The sequence below is a fragment of the Hemiscyllium ocellatum genome, chromosome 34 (genome assembly GCF_020745735.1).
Source record: "Hemiscyllium ocellatum isolate sHemOce1 chromosome 34, sHemOce1.pat.X.cur, whole genome shotgun sequence".
NCBI classification, from domain to species: Eukaryota; Metazoa; Chordata; class Chondrichthyes; order Orectolobiformes; family Hemiscylliidae; genus Hemiscyllium; species Hemiscyllium ocellatum.
The window spans coordinates 15990590-16009392 of NC_083434.1; the positions used below are offsets into that span (position 1 = coordinate 15990590).

The 18803-nt window shown below is 41.5% G+C and overlaps 2 protein-coding genes across 3 annotated transcripts in view; both read left to right on the forward strand.

The window, feature by feature from the left end:
• mrs2 (magnesium transporter MRS2) overlaps positions 1-9026 on the forward strand; it is a 50422-nt gene extending 41396 nt beyond the window's left edge. The window contains exons 10-11 of one of the 2 annotated variants that reach the window (XM_060849980.1): positions 4397-4510; positions 8553-9026. In XM_060849980.1, coding sequence (XP_060705963.1) covers positions 4397-4510; positions 8553-8621 — 183 coding nt within the window. In that variant the 3' untranslated portion in view covers positions 8622-9026. Of the gene's footprint in view, positions 1-4396; positions 4511-8552 lie in introns of those variants that run through there. The other variant, XM_060849981.1, reaches the window with a different exon arrangement.
• Positions 9027-18072: 9046 nt separating this feature from the next.
• aldh5a1 (aldehyde dehydrogenase 5 family, member A1 (succinate-semialdehyde dehydrogenase)) overlaps positions 18073-18803 on the forward strand; it is a 24091-nt gene continuing 23360 nt past the window's right edge. The window contains exon 1 of the mRNA XM_060849864.1: positions 18073-18781. Coding sequence (XP_060705847.1) covers positions 18482-18781 — 300 coding nt within the window. The 5' untranslated portion in view covers positions 18073-18481. The remainder of the gene's footprint in view (positions 18782-18803) is intronic.

The following is an 18803-nucleotide window of genomic DNA, read 5'->3' on the forward strand; positions in this document are numbered from 1 at the left end:
GATATTACCCAGGGAATGAGGTGGTGTATTGAAGTGGCAAGCAAGTGGAAGTGCACAATCTTTGTTTATGGACAGGTGTTTTGCGAAGTGGTCACCCAGTCTATGTTTGGAGGATTATGGCTGTTCCCTCCACAATGATCTCCTTTATTTCCCTCAGCTTCTCTCATGTATCCCATCCTGTCCTGATGATGTATCAGTTTTGTGTGCTGGGATGGTTAATGACCTAATCTAAACTATGGGTTAGCCTCCATCGCACTAAATGTAAAATAGGGAGATCATAACAGTGACTCCTGCCTGGATAAACTACTTAGTAACCTTAGTATCTAGCAGGTAAGAGATTCTCTTTCAAGAGCCACCAATGCTCCCTTTCTTTATCTTTCTCCAAATACCACATCACTGATATCCCACTGTTTCCACACTCTCTCCCAACACACACACACATGCATAAAGTCTAATTTTCTTATATTAGTTCATCAGAAATGAAAGGTGCTGGCAAGCTCAACATTTGGGAGCCATCTCTAATTGCTCTTAAGATTTAAACATTTTTGGTCTCTTAAGGATGTGGGAAATGGGTAGAAAAGTGAAGTTGAAGTCATGATTGTATTCAGTGGTGGAGCAGACTACACAGGTCATTGGTCTAATATCTCTTATTTACATATCTCTATAAGGGGGTGGTGGTGAGTTGCTTTCGTGAGCTGCTGCAGGCCATGTAGTGAAGTATGTGTGCAATGCTGTTCGGGAGGATTTTTTTGTAATTATTATTCATTCATGGGATGTGATATTCACTGGCTGAGCCAGCATTTATTATCCACCCCTTTTTACATTGGTGAGCTGCTGTGTTGAAACACCACAGTCCACATAATGTAGGGATAGGATTCCACAATTTTGACCCAGAAACACTGAAGGAACAGTGTTATATTTCCATGTCAGGATGTTATGTAGCTCAGAGGGGAACTCACAGATGATGATGATGATGATGCCCTATGTATCTGCTGCCCTTGTCCTTCAAGATGGTAGTGATTATTGATTTGGAGGGGACATTGATGAATTTGTTGAATGCATTCTGAAGTTGTATACCATGTTGTTACTGTGCATTGATGCGGTTTGTGGATGTGGTGCCAGTCAAGCAGGTTATGTTGTTTTGGATGACACTCAGTATCTTGAGTATTGGAGCTGAACTCAACCATGCAAGTATGGAGTATTTCATCACATTCCTGACTTGTGCCTGAAACATGGTGGACTTGCTTCAAGGAATCAGGAGATGAGTTACTCACCATAAGTTTGAAAATCTCTGACCTGATCTTGCACCCACTGTAATTATATGGCTAGTGCAATTCAGTTTTTGGTCACGGTAGCCCCAGGATGTTGTTGGTCGGGGAATCAGCAGTAGAAATGCAATTCAATGTTGAGGGTCAATGCTTAGATTGTCTTTTGTTGGAGCTGGTCATTGCCTGGCATCTGTGTGTCACAAATGCTATTTGCCACTTGTCAGCCCAGGCCAGGTCTTGCTGCATTTGGACATGGACTGTTTCAGTATCTGAGGAGTCGTGAATGGTGCTCATCATTGTGCAATCATCAGTGAAAATATTCACTTCTTACCTCGTGATGGAGGGAAGGTCATTGATAAAGCAGCTAAAGATGTTTGGGCCTAGGACATGACCCTGGAGAGATGTTCTGGAGCTAAGATGACTGACCTGCATCATCCTATGCCAGATCTAATTTAAATCAGTAGAGAGTTCCTCCCCCCTCCCAATTCCCATTGCCTGCAGTTTTGCTCGGGTTCCATAATGTAACATTTGCTCAAATGCAGATTTACTGTCACTCACCCTTCCCGTCTGAAGTTTGAACCAAAGCTGCAAGGAGGTCTGGATTGGAGTGGCCTTGGTGGAACCCAAATTCAGTGTTAGTGAACAGATCACTGCTAAGCAAGTACTGCTTGGCATTGGTGATGACGCCATCACTTTACTGATGATCATGTAGAATGGGGCAATAATTGCCTGGGTTAGATTTGTGCTCTCTTGTTAGGCAGGATATGTAGTCTTCCACATTGTCAGGTGGATGTCACTGTTGTGGTTGCACTGGAACCATTTGGCTAGGGGTGAAGCAAGTTCTGAAGTACATGTCCCATGTATTGTTGCCAAAATGTGGTCAGGATCCATTGTCTCTGTTGTGTCTGGTACCTTCAACTCTCTCTTGAATTCACATGGAGTGAATTAAATTGGTTAAAGACTAGAGCTGAGGAGAATTTCCCAGAGGATTGTGGTATGCTTATCATGATCCATAGTAAACTGAATGCATAACATACATAGTTATAAATTGTATTGTGAGTAGTGCTTATTTTGTTGAAGCCTTTTTTGTTCCATCAAGTTCATTAAAAAAAAACAAATTGCTTAGTACAGCTCTATTGGTTAAAACAAGGTGTTTGGATTTCTATTTTATTGTTAGTGGCCCAACAAGATCATAACACAATGTGTTATGGGATCCCTCTGCCACAACTCTTCCTTACATTGATGACTGTATTAGAGTTGTGTTCTGCTCTCACTATGAATTGGAAGGTTTTAATAATTCTGTCATTTTAGTGAGTTTCAGTATCTAATGCTTCCCTCCCTTGATTTATGTCTCCATTTCTGATAATAAGCTTTACACACTGACTTCCCCAGCTTCCTCAAACCATGTACCATGGAAGGTTGGGAGAATTCTGTTTCGAAGACGCAACCTTCTGTAGCAATATTCATGAGATGTCTTCTATTTTTCTCAACTCCGAACACCTCCTCCCCCCCCATTTTGGTGATGGTGGCTATCATTGGTTTCTGCTACTTTTCGCACAGTTTTGGTCTCCACTGTTCCCTTGCCTCCTAGAACCACTTTCCATCTGTTCATTGAATAGTTTTCTGCCATCTAACACTTCAAAGAACATCCCACCCAAACACATTCGCTACCTAATCTCTGTAACCCTGCATTTACTTTGGCTAATCCACCTAGCCTGCATGTCTCTGGACACTGAGGCAATTTAGCATGGCCAGTCCACACAACCTGCACATCATTGGACTGTGGGAGGAAAATGGAGGCAGAAACCCACACAGCCACAGGGAGAATGTGCAAACTCCACACAGACGGTCACCCAAGGCAGGAATTAAATCTGGATCCCTGGCACAGTGAGGCAGCAGTGCTAACCTCTGAGCCGCAGTGCTGGCATTTGAACCACTATGAAATAGATATTAACTGACACTACAATTGTAGGATGGTTACAGCACAGGGCGCTTTCAGCCCAATGAGCCTAGACCTTGCTTTGTGTATGAGCGACAGTGCACACTTCTCACTGTATTTATATTGAATGCACATGACAATAAAGGATATTCATTCATTCATAAATTTTGATGCAACATGAAACCTGAAAAACTGCAATAATTTTGGGAAACTACTTGTACTAATAAAGCAAGAACATAGCATGTTTTACAACACAACAAAATAAATTGGGGCAAAGCCTTGATTTATTAGAGTCAGAGTAAAAAGTGAGGTCTGCAGATGCTGGAGATCAGAGCTGAAAATGTGTTGCTGGTTAAAGCACAGCAGGTCAGGCAGCATCCAAGGAACAGGAAATTCGACGTTTCGGGCCAGAGCCATTCATCAGCATTCCTGATGAAGGGCTCTGGCCCGAAACATCGAATTTCCTGTTCCTTGGATGCTGCCTGACCTGCTGTGCTTTAACCAGCCACACATTTTCAGCTTATTAGAGTCAGACCAAAAGTTAAACAAATCTTGGCTGTTAACTATCAGTCATCTAACTTGTGCATTTTCCATGATTGTACTTCTTCTAATCAGAGTCCAATTGCCAATCAATTAGCACACTCCTTTCATATAATATCAATATTGTTTTCCCTTTACATTAGTATTTTCGCAAATTGTTTTGGTGAATGCATTTTTTCCCAGAGTGTGCAGTTAGGTTCTAGACTGCTCTGCTTAGAATTGTTGTGGAAGCAGATTCAATTGAGGGGGATGTTAAATGATTATTTGATTAGAAATACTGTGCAGGGAAAATTGGAAGAAAATCACGATCATTTGATGTGCTAGTGCAGATGGGATGGGCCATATGGCTTCCTTCTATGCTAAAATGTTCCTATGATGAAAAGCTTTGATTAAATGTTATGTTTCTGGGCTCTGCTCAAATTCTGTCTCATTAAACAAGTATTTATTTGCAGATCAACAATGTTAACCCTGATCACTTAGATGTTAATGCATTGAATACTAAAAATGAGGTAGAGAGGGAAGACTAAATCTACCACAACAGAGATTACACACTTCATTATTACCTCCAGATCTAAAGATTATTTAATAAAGAAGTGTAGTCAATGGAGAACATCAACAAGGAACTAACTTATCCTTTTTTTGTTTTCAGGACCCCCGCCTCTTCTGGCTAATAACTGGAATAATGTTTCTAGGGAGTGGACTAATGTGGCGACGTTTACTGTCTTTTCTGGGTAGACATCTTGAGCCTTCAGCACCACCTCCAGTAGGTTTCACTTCTTGCTTTATAATCTAACAGCACAGAACAGCTCCATCTGTCAGTCTTTTGATTAACTGGTGAAATTTTTCACAAGCCCCTGCCTTTTCTTCAGTGTCCGGGTTGGAAGAGAGGTGCCACCTTTTTCTCATACAGTAGTGGGAGGTGAGGATGGAGCTTTTGAAAGAGGCGAGATGCGATTGACATTTGTTGAGGATAATATTCTCTAATGTTTTGTCGTCCTCTGAGGCCCGTGAATGGTAACAACCTTGGGAGCAGAAGCTAATGTGTCGGCACACCAATTGGTATGCACAGAACCTCCCAGCTCCACTGCACAGTTTTCAGGGAATTTTAGTTATGATTCATAGAATCCCAACAGTGCAGAACGCGACCATTCAGTCCATCGAGTGTGCACTGACCCTCCAAAGAGAACCCCACTTCACACCCATCATCTCTCAATTCCCATGGCTATCCACACAGTCTGACATGCCTGGACACTCTGGGCAATTTATTTAATCCACTTAACCTGCACATCTTTGAACTGTGGAAAGAAACCAGAGCACCTGAAGGAAACCGATGCAGACACTGGGAGTACGTCCAAACTCCACACAGACAGCCACCCAAGGCTGGAATTTACACTAGGTTAGTGAGTTTTGAGAAGATTTGTAGTTCAGGTTGAGGTTCTGAATGTAGGTTTGCTCGCTGAGCTGTAAGATCTCTTGGCATTATGGTAGCTCACAAACCCACCAACATACTAAAACAGCAGCTAATGAGCTTAAAAGACCCGTGTACAGACAATAAACAAACTAATGTCATTTACAAAATACCTTGCAACAACTGTAACAAATATTACATTGGACAAACAGGCAGAAAACTTGCCACCAGGATACATGAACATCAACTAGCCACAAAAAGACATGACCCTCTCTCACTAGTATCCTCACATCCAGATGAGGAAGGACACCACTTGGACTGGGACAACACATCCATCCTAGGACAAGCCAAACAGAGACATGTATGAGAATTCCTAGAGGCATGGCATTCCAACCAGAACTCTATCAATAAACATACTGACTTGAATCCCATTTACCACCCCTTGAGAAAAAGAACAGGAAATGGCATCACAGGAAATGACCTTACCAACCCAAGGAAATAAGAACAAACCTTCCAGTTCAGCAAGCAAACCTACATCCACTGACACTAGGTCCCTGGCATTGTAAGGCAGTAGTGCTACCACTGTGGTGATACAATGGCATTAACAGGTATATTTTGGCTTTTGAGTAGATGGGATTGTTTTCCTTAGAAAGATGGAGATTGAGGAGGGACCTGATTGAGGTCTACAAACTCCTGAGAGGTATAGACAGTGGATAGCAAGAAGCTTTTTCACAGAGTGGGGGACACAATTACTAGGGGTCACGAGTTCAAAGTGAGCGGGGAAATGTTCGGGGAGATATTTATAGAAAGTTCTTTTATGCAGAGGGTGTTGAGTGCTTGGAATGAGTTGTTCATGGAGGTGGTAGAAGCAGGCACAATAGCGTAATTTAAGATGTATGGGCAGGGATACAGACCCTTAGAAAATGGACAGCAGATTAAATACAGAATCTGGATTGACGCGGGCTTGGAGGGCTAAAGGGTCTGTTCCTGTGCTGTAATTTTTTTGTTCTTTGTTCTTTTTTTAATGAAGAAAGTTGAGACAGAGGTACCAAGCAGTCTGCTCAAAGCCAGTAAACAGCTTGTGAAGCCTTGAGGTCTTTTTTCTTAAAAGTTGGAACAATAGAAGCAGCTTAGATGGCTGGGGTTAGCTCCCACATTACCATGAGTTTTAGTTTTTAGCTTTCAGCCGTAGCAAAGGTCTGGAGGCTGGATGTGGAAGCTCTTATTCCTCTATTACAGCTAAAAGCTGGGGTCTCTTCCTGCTGCATGTGAGACAGTCTATTTTACTGAACTTGTCTTTGCCAAGGGTGTATTTATGGGATGTTACTATTTTGGAATAGTTAGTTAGTAGTTTATTTAGTTGAGCATATTAACAGAGTTACAGTTGAGCCAATTCTTTTCTTTTTATTCGATATTTTAATTGTAGTGTAAGAGTAATGTGTTTTGATTCATACCTGGTAGTTTGAGCAGTCGAATTGCATCTGGAACCCAGCACCTTACACTTAACCTAAATCCCAAATTTTTCTTATTTTCTTTACATATGTGGTGGGAGGGGTGGGGAGTTGGTCTAGTCCACAACAAATTTGGGCTCTTATCGGGATCAAAATCAAATACCCGGTTGGACTTGGGATTATTGGACTCATGAGTAGTGAGTGTCGGTGTCTTTTTTTTATTTCTGGTGTTACATTCAGTTGGTTAAAATAGGGTGTGCCTTGTCTAAGAGTGGCCCTTCCAGACACAAGGAGTTTCCTGGGGGTGGAAGAAGTCACTTCAGGAGTTCTGCAGAAAGTGAGCAAGGCATAGCTTTTGGAATTAGCAGAAAAGCTGAAGTTGGGCAAAAAGGGGAGGTGAATGTCAAATTAGTTCAACATGTACAATTGCCGGAAATGCTATCGGAATAATGGAAAATGACTAAAATTCGGTTGCAAATGAAACCGCTTGAACAGGAAAAGAAAATGAAACCGTTTGAATTACAATTGGAAGTAGAAGAAAAGTAGAAAGAGAGGATAGTTGTAGTAGAGGAAGAAGGACAGGAAAGAATATCCTTAGAAGAACAAAAAGAAAAGGCACTGGCAGAAGAAAGGGAGAAAGAGTGTGTTTTGGAACTTCGGAGGTTGGAACTGAAAACTCTAAAAGGGTATTAAGTGCCTGGTTTCAAATCTTCCTGTGTTTTGCATTTGTAGTTGAAATTCATTAGCACTGACCTCACCCGGCTATGCAAGGTGAATTAGGGCAACAGAGTTTTGTGTACTGTTCTTGTAAGTCAATTATTTTTAAAAAATCTTTTGTTGTGAATTTGTGCTGATTTAAATATTGTGTTGTCTAGGGAAGTAATGATTTCCGCAGGTTTTAATAGAGGGTTGATTTAATAATGAAGGATATTAATGAAATGTTCTTATTCTGCTTCAATGAGAGTCTAAATACCCAACATGTCAACACAAAGTAGAAAATATTAATACTATGTGAGTGTATCACCTCATGAATAAGTTAATGAGAATGAAAGGGAACAGCTGAAAACCAAAAGTAACCCTCAAGAAGAACCCTTGAAATAAAAATTATTTTGACCCATCAATTTTGTACGTCCAATTTATTTTTGAAAATTTTCTGATTAAAATGCAGTTTATTTTGCAACATAAAATATAAATAGAAATTCTTGAAGTGGATTATGAAGTCGCATGAAAACAATCTATCTCTGCACTTAAATTTTGTTGATAATGCTTGACTAAGCTTTTTTTATCATACATTCCTGAAATATGGGCATTGATAGCAAGACAATTTTTAGTTGCCCTAGAGAATCTGGTGATGACTCACCTCCTTAAACTGCTGCAATTCCTTTGATGCAATGAATTTATTGTGCTTTGAAATTTGCATTTTGAGTTTTGAGTGCTTACTTAATGTGATGTGATTTAACCAATGCTATTTTATTTAAATGTCTCAGGTTTCCATTTGGAAAATTACTTTGATTAGATTAGACTACGATGCTATATTGTTGCAATGAAGATTTGTGTCAACATCAAATATTTCTGGTCATTTGCATCATCAATTAAATCCAAACTTACCTTTGCACGTTCTTAGTGATGTGCCTTCAGCCTTTCCCAACCTTAGTAAACGTACTGCAATGATTTTGACCAATCTGTGATTCTTAAGGACTCCATTTTCACAACCTCCTCCAGAATTCTGAGCAGATGAGTACAGTGGAGTTATGCTTCTATGAATTATATTGAATACCTGCCAAATTTCAGTGGTAATAAGAGCTTTTATTCTTTTCAATAATTGTGGCAGTGTTAATCGTAGTTGAGGCCAGCATAGGATTGTGCATTGGAAGCATTTTACTAAGATTTAAAACATCTGATTGTGAATCAATTAGAAACTTTTGTCTCTTTATTGGTTTCCCTAGATGCCATCTCTCCTGAAAAGGTCACAGCTGATTGGAGGAAGAATCGACCTGAGACATAGTTCCAAATGATGAACTTCCAATTTTGCCAGAATGTTCTCAAATCATCTGTGCATATAGTATCACAGTGATGCACAATATTTGCAACAACATCCGCAAGAGTTAATTAGATTTATAAATCAAAACTTGTGGATCAAAGGGTCAATGCTCTGAGGACTCTTACAAATCCGTGGTAGGTGCAGTCTGCCTTTATCGCTGTTTTGGCATCAGAGCTTAAAGCCTACAATGACAGAAATCATGAGTGGCCGAAGAAAATTACTTTCACAGCCCAATATTGAAGTTGATCAGGTGGTTAATATTTTGTGTCAACTGTTCCTGGTATTAGAAACGATAATGAAGTGTACAACTTATTTATTTTATCATAATTTAATAGAAATGATGCAACATTGAAATGTATTAGTGGTAGAATATTCTGGTTCATGTTTCTTTACTAAAGCTTTCTGGATGGATGATTTATGCTGTAGCTTTTCCCTATTCTGCTGTTAAACAATTTGCAACTGGCCGTGTGAGGTATGACCCATTCTGCAAATCCCCTCCTTTGACTACTTCACTTCATCTTGTCCCCAGTTCGTGAGAATCGATAAATTTTGGTACTTGATGCAGGAGCCTACTTACACAGCCTGTGTATATATTTACAGTGTCCGGGGCTGTTGAAGAACAGCTAATATTACTTATTTAAAAAGAAACTATGAATAAAATTGAAAATTGAGAAGTTTTTTCATATAATCTAATCATTCAGTCACTTTGTACAATTAAGACCTGTATATATAGAGGCTATTTCCAAAAGTATAACATTTTGATCAAGACTAATGACTAATATCCCACCCTATGAATTCATCCAGTGAGTGTGTGTTTTGATACTAATTTAGATCCGTGCACTAGTGCAGTACAGAAAGATGCCATTTGGCCCATTATGATTTTACTGGTTCTTTGACAGAGTTATCCTATAAATACCCCCTTTTTAAATTGATTTCACATCATTTATATTGATTCTCATTTTTCCTTCCAATATATTTCAGGGCAGCACGGTGGCACAGTGGTTAGCACTGCTGCCTCACAGCGCCAGGGACCTGGGTTCAATTCCCACCTCAGGCGACTGACTGTGTGGAGTTTGCACATTCTCCCCGTGTTTGCGTGGGTTTCCTCCGGGTGCTCCGGTTTCCTCCCACAGTCCAAAGATGTGCGGGTCAGGTGAATTGGCCATGCTAAATTGCCCGTAGTGTTAGGTAAGGGGTATATGTAGGGGTATGGGTGGGTTGCGCTTCGGCGGGTCGGTGTGGACTTGTTGGGCCGAAGGGCCTGTTTCCACACTGTAAGTAATCTAATCTAATCTATATCACTTGACCGATTTCGGCAATAAATTTTATCTGCCATTTTTAAATTCATTTATGGAATGTGGGCATCATTGACTGGGCCAGTATTAATTGCTCATCCACAGTTGCCAAGGAGATGGTTGTGATGAGCTGCTGCCTTAAAACCACTGCAGTCCTTACTACGATACCGGTAGTTAGAGTTTCAGGATTTTGACCCAGCAAAATTGAAGTCTATCACCAGTCCATGTCCTCTTGAAATCTGCTGCTACCTTCCTCAGTCAATACTATTTTTCTGAGTTTCAAGTCATCTGCAGATTTTTAATTTATGACCTGTGAACACAAGCCGATATCATTAACAAATATCAATCCCAACTGAACATTGCTATACGCTTCCTTTCAGTTTGAAAAATAGTAATTCACCACTACTCTAAAGTCTGTCACTTAATCAATTTTATTTCCATGTTACCATTGCCCCCTTTAACTTTTTTTTAAACAACTCTGTTACGCCTTTGAAAAATTCACACATATAACGTCAAACGCACAACCCTTGGAAGATGCCTCTGTTACTTCGTTAAATAACTCAATTAAGATTGTCAAATACTCTTTCATTTTAACAAATTCAGGCTAACTAATAAATGATTAACAGATTTTTCCAACAGAGAATTATTTTTTCATAGATTATTGGGTCAAGCAGTTTCTCATCATCAGTTTAAGGCTGTTCTAGTCTTTAGGTACCTGGCTTATCGCCCTCTTTTTTTTTTACAACAGGGATGTAACATTTCCATCATCTCTGTAATATCTTGGGAGGATTGGAAGATCATTTTCATAGCTTCTGTTTTTTCCATGATTGATACTCTCAGTAATCAAGATGAATCTTATCTGAAAAAGAAAGCTTTATACATTGAATGCTGTCAACTTTAAGTGTCTCATTTTAATCCTATCCAATTCCTCTCAATTATTTTATGATTAATGTTTACTTTTTATGCATAATGCATGTGTATTGTATCTTGTAATTTTCATGTTTCAGTTTCTGACTGTTTGTTTGTATATAAAACAACTAAATTCATAAAAAAAATTAACTTAAGAACAACTTATTGGTTAAAGAAGGGCTTCAAACAGATGACATTGAAGCTGGATTCCCCTTGGTTAAACTGACCTTTCCAAACCCAACATAGTGGCAGTTTTGTGGGAGTATTGCAATACTTCAGGATTAATGTCACTTTTCTTTTGAAAAACAATTATGTATTTTAATATAAAATGTTCCAAATATACTAATATATTCTCATTTACTCAATTATTCACTCTATATGAACATATATTGACTTAGGTTTTGGGTAACTTTGATAAGGAGCTGAATTTTGAAGGGTATTGAACATTTCAACAAAAAAGCTTGTAAAATCTGTTGGATTAGCTCTGCTGAGGAAGTAGAGTCAGCAAAGGGGTATGAGGGGTTGAATTGTCAAACATTTGGCAGGTGGGAGTATAATATTGAAAAATGCGAAAATGTTCACTTTGACTGTGTAAGATACAGAGGGCTCTGGGTTTGCTTGCACCTGAATCCCAAAAGTTAATATACACATAGGTACAGCAAATTATAAAGATGGTAAATTAATTATTGGCAGGTTATTGCATGGGTGATGGAATATAAATGTTGGGGAGTTTTATTGGAGCTGTACAAGGTCTTGGTGATACTGCATTTAGAGTACAATATACACTTCTGATCTCCTTATTGGTCAAAGAGTTAGATCAGGTCCACTTGACTGATTCCTGGAGTGAGGACATTATCCTAAGGAGGAATGTTGTGCTGACTCGACCATTGGACTTTAACGTACTAAGGGGAGGATACGGCAACCATGTTTGGAAAAAAAAAGGTAATGACTGCAAAAAAGCAAACAAGATGGTGAAGATTAGTGGGTAGCCAGAAGATTGGAAAGCCTTTTTTTTAAAAAAAAACACAGCAGAGGACAACTTAAAAAGCAACAAGGGGAAAGAAAATGAAATATGGGGATAAACTAGCCAGTAATATAGAAGAAGATTGCAGGAGTGTTTTTTTTTCTGGATACATAAAATATAAAAGAGTGGCAACTAGATATTGGACTACTGGAAAATGAGGTTGGAGAAATAATGAGAAACAAAGGAACAGCAGAGGAAATAAATAGGTACTTTGCATCAGTCTTCATGGTGGAAGATACCAAAAGCATACCTGAATTTTGCATAGGTAGTGGCCAGTTTTAAGGAAAATATGCTGGTGAAGCTGAAAGGCCTGGATAGAGTGGATGTGGAGGAGTTGTTCCACTGGTAAGAGAGGCTATGACCTGATGGCATAGCCTCAGAGTGAAGGGATGACCCTTTAGAACTGAGATAAGGAATTTCTTCAGTCAGAGGGTGGTGAATTTGTGGAACAGAAGGTTGAGAAGTCCAAGTCATTGAGTGTTCTTAAGAGAAAGTTAGGTATGTTCTTGCACAGCAAGGGGACCAAAGGTTATGGGGAGAAAGGCAGAAAAATAGGTTTGAGAAGCATATCAGCCATGATTGAATGACGGAGCAGACTTAATGGGCTGAATGGTCAAATTCTGCTCCTATATCTTATTGTCTTCCAAGAATGAGAGGTAATCTGACTGAATTGTATAAGATATCAAAGGGACATGATAGGCTGAGTACTGAAGGGGAAGGGGGCTATTTCTTGTGGGGGAGGCTAGAATCATCAGCCACAGTTTCAGAATAAGTGTTACAACACGGCGATGAACCCCTCTGTTAATAAAACCAAACACCCAGAAAAGCTCACCTCACCTCATAATCTGTTAAAACGTGAGTGACAAAAAACTCCCAAACTCCAGTAAAGAATATACATCTTTTATTTTACTATTGAAGTGAACATCAAACAACTATTCACAACTCTAAGCCCCCCTTTCTCTTAACTGCTTTTAGCTACTCCCAACTCTATAACAATATGCTGTTCCAATAAGACACTTATTAAAATTACGTCAACTTAATTTCAAAACCATACAGTTACTGTCTTCTGTGACTTCTCTCTTCCCAGATGAAGAAGTCCCTGGGTTGTCATCTTTCTTTTTGCTGTGAATATGTTTCATGTGAAAAAGTACTTTTGATAGAAAGTGTTTCCTAATTTCTTGGGGAGCAGGATATTAGATATTTCTTTGAGCAGGTGACTAAGGAGGTGGACGAGGGTAAAGCAGTAGATGTTGTGTATATGGATTTTAGTAAGGCGTTCGATAAGGTACCCCATCGTAGGCTAATGCAAAAACTACGGAGGTATGGCATTGAGGGTGCATTAGAGGTTTGGATTAGAAATTGGCTGGCTGGAAGGAGACAGAGGGTAGTAGTTGATGGTATAGGTTCATCTTGGAGTGCAGTTACTAGCGGTGTACCTCAAGGATCTGTTTTGGGACCATTGCTTTTTGTTATCTTTATAAATGATCTAGAGGAGGGGCTTGAAAGCTGGGTGAGTAAGTTTGCGGATGACACAAAAGTCGGTGGAGTTGTGGATAGTGAGGAAGGATGTGGCAGGTTACAGCGGGATATAGACAAGTTGCAAAGCTGGGCAGAAAGGTGGCAAATGGAATTCAATGTAGCTAAGTGTGAAGTCATTCACTTTGGTAGGAGTAACAAGAAGATGGATTACTGGGATAATGGTAGGCTACTTGGTAGTGTGGATGAGCAGAGGGATCTTGGTGTCCATGTACACAGATCTCTGAAAGTTGCCACCCAGGTAAATAGTACTGTGAGGAAGGCATATGGTGTACTGGGCTTTATTGGCAGAGGAATTGAGTTCCAGAGTCCTGAGGTCATGTTGCAGTTGTATAAGACTCTGGTGCGGCCTCATCTGGAGTATTGTGTGCAGTTTTGGTCGCCATACTATAGGAAGGATGTGGAGGCATTGGAACGAGTGCAGAGGATGTTTACCAGGATGTTGCCTGGTATGGTAGGAAAATCGTATGAGGAAAGACTGAGGCACTTGGGGCTGTTCTCATTGGAGAAAAGAAGGTTTAGGGGAGATTTGATAGAGGTGTACAAGATGATTAGGGGTTTAGATAGGGTAGACACTGAGAACCTTTTACCGCTAATGGAATCAGCTGTTACAAGGGGACACAGCTTTAAATTAAGGGGTGGAAGGTATAGGACAGATGTTAGGGGTAGATTCTTTACACAGCGGGTTGTGAGTTCATGGAATGCCCTGCCAGTAGCAGTGGTGAACTCTCCCTCTTTATGGTCATTTAAGCGGGCATTGGATAGGCATTTGGAAGTTATTGGGCTAGTGTAGGTTAGGTAGGATTCGGTCGGCGCAACATTGTGGGCCGAAGGGCCTGTACTGCGCTGTATTTTTCTATGTTCTATGTTCTAGATGGGCAATATGCTCTCTGACCAATTTTCAAAATATCTGCATTTTATACCCTTCCCCCAAATTGTATCATCTCATTGGTTTGATGTTGACAAAACAATAAATTCAAACTTGATTGGGTTTTAGTATCCTGGAGCATAATTTGAACTGATTGGTTAAATTTGGATTCTTGTCAAAACAGAAACCAAAACTCCGATATCCATTTCACAGCAGGATATTACATATTTTCAATTTTCCAGTACACTCTGGGACTGCTATCTAGTTATAAACACAGGTGCTTGTAAGCTCTCAGTTCATAACAGCATCCTCCCTCTCTCTCTCTCTCTCAAAGGTATAGTATATGCCTTCAACTTCATAACAAAAGGCTCCCTTTTAAAATGGAGGTGAGAATTTTTTTTAATTTCAGAAGACGTTAGTACAATTGTCTTCCCCAGAAAATGGTGGTGGTTATGTCATAGAATTTATTAAAAGCAAAGTTTGATAAGATTTTTGATAGATAAGGGATCCAGGAGTTCTCCAGCAAAGTGAGGCTAAAACCACAGTATGATGTCCAGAAGAGAACGATCCTAAATTGTTCTGTTTTCACAGTAGTCCTTTGCTTAAATTGTTTTAAAAATGACATTTTGTCTAAGTCACAACATGGATGTCACTGATCACATGATGGCGGTTGATAATGATTTCTGATCGGCAGTAACCAAAGAACAGAAGCCCACATCATCTTCCTGGAATGTGATACTCCTTGCATTGCATGAATATTTTAATCAAGCCAACACAAGGGACCTAGAGATGATATTTTTTACCTCAGCCAGTTCCAAACAAAGGAAACAATGGAAATGTACTGCTCTTTAACTTAGTGTAAATTAATCCAGAGTGATCTGCCTTTAAACATAATGGTTTCTGCTGAGGAAACATCAAAACGGCTTCATTAGCTGAGTATCTCCACCCAAGGCCCTAGCCACATGACCGAAATGATTGGTTTACTTGAATCTCCTTTACACAAATTTGATTGGTGTTTATCTTTCAGTTTTTAAAACTAAAATAGTAAGCAACTTTAGGCTCAGCTAATCATTTGTCTCTGATCTTAATAGCTCTCGAGAAGCTGTATTTTGCATAAACAGCAAGTGATAGACAAAGTTAAGCAATCCTACAACCAACTGATCAGATCTAAGCTCTGCAGTCCTTCCAGGTCCAGTTGTGAATGTTGGTGGACAATTAAACAATTCACTCCACAAATTTCCCCATCATCATTGATGGAGGAGCCCAGCACATCAGTGCAAACGATAAGGCTGACTCATTCGCAACAATCTTCAGTCAGAAGTGCTGAGTGGATGATCCATCTCAGGCTCCTCCAATGGTCCCCAGCACCACAGATATCAGTCTGTAGCCAATTCAGTTCACTCCACATGAGATCAGGATGCGGCTGGAGGCACTGGATACTGCAAAGGCAATGGGCCCTGATAACATTCCACCCATAGTACTGAAGATGTGTGCTCCAGAATTTGCTGCTCCTCCAACCAAGCTCTTCCAGTACAGTTACAACACTGGCATCTTCCCGACAATGTGGAAAATTGCCCAGGTACGTCCTGTACACAAAAAGCAGGACAAATCCAACCCAGCCAATTACCCCCCAATCAGTCTACTCTCCATCATCAATAAAGTGATGGAAGGAGTCATCAACAGTACTATCAGACAGTACCTGCTCGGCAACACCCAGTTTGGGTTTTGTCAGGGTCACTCAGCTGCTGATCTCATCACAGCCTTGGTTCAAACATGGACAAAACAGCTGAATTCCACAGGTGAGGTGAGAGTGACAGCCCTTGACATCAAGGCTGCATTTGCCCAAGTGTGGCGCCAAGGAGCCCTGGCAAAACTGGAATCAATGAGTATCAGAGGGCAAACACTCTGCTGATTAGACTCATACTGGCACAAAGGAAGATGGTTGTGGTTGTTGTGGAGGGTCAGTCATCTCAGCTCCAGGACATGTCTGCAGGAGTCTCTCAGGGTAGTTTCCTAGGCCCTACAATCTTCAGCTGCTTCATCAATGACCTCTTGTCATAAGGTCAGAAGTGGGGATGTTCACCGATGATTGCACAGTATTCAGTACCATTCGCAACTTCTTAGATACTGAAGCAGTCTGTGCTCAAATGCAACAAGCTCTGGACAATATCCAGGCTTGGGCCAACAAGTGGCAAGTAACATTCATGCCACACAAATGCCAAACAATGACCATCACCAATAAGCGACACTCTAACCACTGCCCCTTGACATTCAACCGTATTACCATCACTGAATCCCCCACTATCAACATCCTTGGGGTTACCAGATACTCAACTGGACTCACCACATAAACACAGTAGCTACAAGGATAGGTTAGAGACTAAGGATAATGCAGCAAGTAACTCACCTCCTAACACCCCAAAGTCTATCCATCATCTACAAGGCATAAGTCAGGAGTGTGATGAAATACTCCCCGTTTGCCTGGATGAGTGCAGCTCCAATTGCACACAAGAAGCTTGACACCATCCAGGAAAAAGCAACCCACTTGAGTGGCACCACATTTACAAGCATTCAGTCCCTCCACCACCAGTGCTCAGTAGCAGCAATATGTACTATCTACAAGATGCACTGCAGAAATTCACCAAAGATTCTTAGACACCACCATCCAAACCCACAAGCACTTCCATTTAGAAGGACAAAGGCAATAGATACTTGGGAACACCACCACCTGCAAGTTCCCCTCCAAGCCACTCGCCACCCTGACTTGGAAATATACTTGGTACAGTGGTTCCTTTACAGTTGTTGGGTCAAAATCCTGGAATTTCCTCCCAACGGGTATTGTGGGTCAACCCACAGCAAGTGGACTGCAGCGATTCCAGAAGACAAAAGTGGGTACTGCAGATGCAGCTTCCTGATGAAGGGCTTTTGCCCGAAATGTCGATTTTCTGCTCCTCGAATGCTGCCTGACCTGCTGTGAGTTTCCAGCACTACTCTAATCTTGATTTAAGGTGGCAGCTCACCACCACCTTCTCAAGGACAAATAGGGATGAACTATCAATGCTGGCCAGCCAGCAACCCCCAAACCCCTCAAATGAATTAAAAAGAATTTCACCCACAAAATGACTCAATTTCCAGATTTACAAGTACTGCACCTTCTTCAAAAGTTCACATGGAACTGTTCTCCTCCAGAAAGAATTTGATTTATTGTCATGTATATAAAAAGTGAAAAATATTCTTTGCGTGCAATTCGCAAAGTGTCACCATGCTCCAGCACCACCTTGAAACACTGAATATGATGCAAGATTTAACTGCAACAGAGTTCATCTTTCCCTTTTCCTGTTACGCTCTGCTACTCCTCCATTCACTGCTTGACATTGGCAAGGGTCTCTGTAATGGGCTCCAGGGTCCATCTCCACAGTTGCTGCTACTTCCATAACTGCTGCAGCCTTAGCCTTAGTCTCACACCATTTGCTCCCCCTCTGCTGCTCCTCTGCAGCAGAAGCTGTCATAAGTCAACGGTTACCAGGATTCTAGCTCCAGCCTCTGTGGCCTCAGGGTCAGAACTGCCCATGCATCTGGGGCTACATGGGCCCTGGTCCCAACCGACTGCCCCATGGAGAGACTGCCTCCTCACTAAAGTTTTCCACTATTGTTTACTTTGTGTTTCGGAATAGTCGACAGGCTTGATGGTGGAATCTTTCACCCCTTGGCAATGTATCATTTTCACTTTCTTCCACTTTGCCTCCGGTGGAAAGCACTTTTGATTTCCACGTGGGTTGAGCCAGCAAGGGTTGGAACTTATCCTTTCTCAGAGAGCTGAACGTTGGCCGGCTATGTGCTGACATGGTGGTGCAAGTGAACGACCAAGGCGCTTGTGTCTGTCTGATTCAGAGATGTCAGTCTGGAGACCCTGCTTTAGCACAGGCGTCTTCCAAAGGGGATTCCTGTTCTGTAGCCATGAGTTGCTTGGCCACTAACTGGAGTTTGGGGTTAATCCAAATGCAACTCATCACAAATTATGTAACTGCATGAGTACTTCAGACAGTTTGATGCTGGAACATTGAGAAAACATTGTCAGAAATTAATAATCAGTGAAGGCATCAGTTGAAGGCTGGTGTTTGGTGAACATTAACAATGTTTTGGAGTGTGTTGCACTGAGAGGAGCTGGCAGCTCCTCACTCTTTCACTTTCACTGCAGGGAGATGTTGCAGCAGCGGCTCGGCCTCGGCCTCCGGGCGCTGGGGGTCTCGGGCGGCCCCCTCTCCCTCTCCCTGCCCGGCCCGCGGTGTTACTCCGGCTGGGCGGGCTCCGGGCTGCTCCACTCCGAGGCGTACATCGGCGGCCGCTGGCTGCAGGCCGATGGCGCGGCGCGGTTCCCGGTGCAGGACCCGGCCAGCGGGCGGCTGCTGGCGGAGGTGGCGGACTGTGGGCCCAGGGAGGCCCGGGAGGCGGTCAGGGCCGCCCACAGCAGCTTCCCCGCCTGGAGGGGGGTCACCGGCAAGGTGAGGGGGGGCGGGGGGGGGG